The sequence below is a fragment of the Seriola lalandi genome, unplaced genomic scaffold (genome assembly GCF_002814215.2).
Source record: "Seriola lalandi dorsalis isolate HSWRI2012SDOR001 ecotype SW California unplaced genomic scaffold, Sedor1 jcf7180002054969, whole genome shotgun sequence".
In the NCBI taxonomy this organism is placed as follows: domain Eukaryota; kingdom Metazoa; phylum Chordata; class Actinopteri; order Carangiformes; family Carangidae; genus Seriola; species Seriola lalandi.
The window spans coordinates 808,435-810,577 of NW_019525520.1; the positions used below are offsets into that span (position 1 = coordinate 808,435).

The 2,143-nt window shown below is 38.5% G+C and overlaps 2 protein-coding genes across 2 annotated transcripts in view; one reads left to right on the forward strand and one right to left on the reverse strand.

Moving 5' to 3' along the window:
• myo15aa (myosin XVAa) overlaps window positions 1-1,489 on the forward strand; it is a 43,212-nt gene extending 41,723 nt beyond the window's left edge. Inside the window, exon 61 of the mRNA XM_087170944.1 lies at window positions 235-1,489. Within this exon, the coding sequence (XP_087027070.1) occupies window positions 235-358 (124 nt within the window). The 3' untranslated portion in view covers window positions 359-1,489. The remainder of the gene's footprint in view (window positions 1-234) is intronic.
• Window positions 1,490-1,748: 259 nt separating this feature from the next.
• LOC111646344 (protein NLRC3-like) overlaps window positions 1,749-2,143 on the reverse strand; it is a 1,172-nt gene continuing 777 nt past the window's right edge. The window contains exon 2 of the mRNA XM_023395823.2: window positions 1,749-1,770. Coding sequence (XP_023251591.2) covers window positions 1,749-1,770 — 22 coding nt within the window. The remainder of the gene's footprint in view (window positions 1,771-2,143) is intronic.

Genomic DNA, 2,143 nt, shown 5'->3' on the forward strand with positions numbered 1-2,143 from the left:
GGGGGGGGGGGAACTGCTATAATGTTAACCAAAATAGAATAACAAGGTTTGCAAAATCCATATCACAAGTCCAACTCACTGGTTCTCTGTTGCCTTTGTTTGGAGGGAAAGGGCTCGCATATGGATGGGTGGAGTTATGTAACCTCTGGATGTAGTTATTGAGCTGATGGGTGATTTGCAGGCAAGTATTGCAAGTATTAGTTATTTAACAGTGTGTGTGTGCGTGTGTGTGTGTGTGTGTGTGTGTGTTTTCCAGGGCCTGGAGCTGTGCCGAGTCATTGCCATGCACATGGAGAACATGTTGTCAGTCAGAGAAAAGAGACTCACGCTGCCACCGAGCGAAATCACACTGCTATAACACACACACACACACACACACACACACACTTATGTACTGTATCTACCTCTGTTTTAAAGATAGAATATTTTGATATTTAAAGATAATCTTCTATGATGAATGTATGGTGATGATGTCGGTAGGAAAAGGTGTATTCCTTCTAATCTTCTCAGTTCTATCATCAAACAATCTGCCGATTGTTTTCTCAATTAATAATTTGGTTTAATAGTTGATTCATCAGCTCGTTCAGTCGAGCAGTCCAAAACCAAAACATATTCATCTTGCTGTCAGAAAAGATGGAGGCAACCTGCAAATATTCACATTTGAGAAGCTGGAACCTGGAAAAAAATGACTTGAATGAAAAATCAATCATCAGAGTTGTTGCTGATTCGTTTTCTGTTGGTTGATTAATCATGTAGTCGGCTCTAGGCGTGTATAGTTCACTCATCTTTCTGTGCACGACACGTACACCCAGTCTGACAGTGTAGAGCTGCACCTTGCATACACTTTCACACCAATGAGTGAAACACATGCATGTGTCTATGACTCACTTTAAGGTGTAGTAACTGACTCAGGCTCATTATTAATCTTTTTTATTTTCACATTTTCAGTTAGAACTGCTGGAGAACTTGTCTGTCATGGCTGCATTCAAGGGGCTGAGACTATAATGGACAAGGCCCCTTTAATTAACTTTGACTTCCCCACTTCAGAAGAATAGTATGATTTGATTAGCCTTGATCCTCGGGCAACACTGAATTAAAATAGTTGTGGTCTTGCACTGAACAAGGGTAAAAAGCCCCGCTGCAGTTGGCTCTGCACAAAGAAACTAGAATGTGAGAAACTGAAATGAACGACTAGCAAACTGTCTTCCCTTTAACATGAGCAGATGCCTGTGATTTGACATAATACATCATTTATTAGGTTTGAGTCACATGACAGTAAATTCTTTATAAACCTACAAGATTTTTTAAATTTTAATTTAATTTAATTTGGCACATAGTGTTATAGGCCACACCACTGAACACTTTGCACTAAGAAAAATTATTTATATAATATATATTATACAGTGTATATATTTTTTGTAAATAGCTGATGTACATAACTGATGCGAATGTGAAAAATGTTGTACATTAAAGTTCGTAGCATAAAGTATCTTGGTTTGAATTTGGTTCTTTTTTTTAACTTTATCAACAACTTGACACCGAGCATAAAAACATACCAGGAACATATAAGATCATCACAGAACATAAAGTAAATAAACACAAATAAATGTGTTTATTTACTTAAATATAAACAGATTTAATACAAATCAAAAACAGATAAATAAACAACAGAAGAAAGTTGAATCTTGGTGACCAGACCAAAATTATTTACGTTGAACTGGAAATTTCCCCGGTTTTCATTTCAGAAATCAGTCACCTGATCTGTAATATCTTTGGAGGGAAAACAAAACAGAAAACATCCAAATGTTAACTTTATCCCAAATATCTGGCAAAAAAAATAAAATCCTAAAATATTAACAATTGCTCAACAATTGCTTCGTTTTTATTAACTCTTAGTGGCTATTTACCGCCTGATAGTTTCATTTTGTGTATCAGACTCGCCGTTTATTGCCTTGTATTGGTGCCTGTAGTTGGGACGTTGGTCTCCGGTGTGTGCTGTGTTACAAACCGAGCGCCCCCCTCCGGCGCGCGCGGCTGTGTGGGCGGTTCTGTGTAAATTACTCGCAGATTCCTTCGCCCTCATTGGTCAACAGTAACGGGGGTCCGTGTGAACCGGGAACAGGAACGGAGGGCGGGGGAAGGG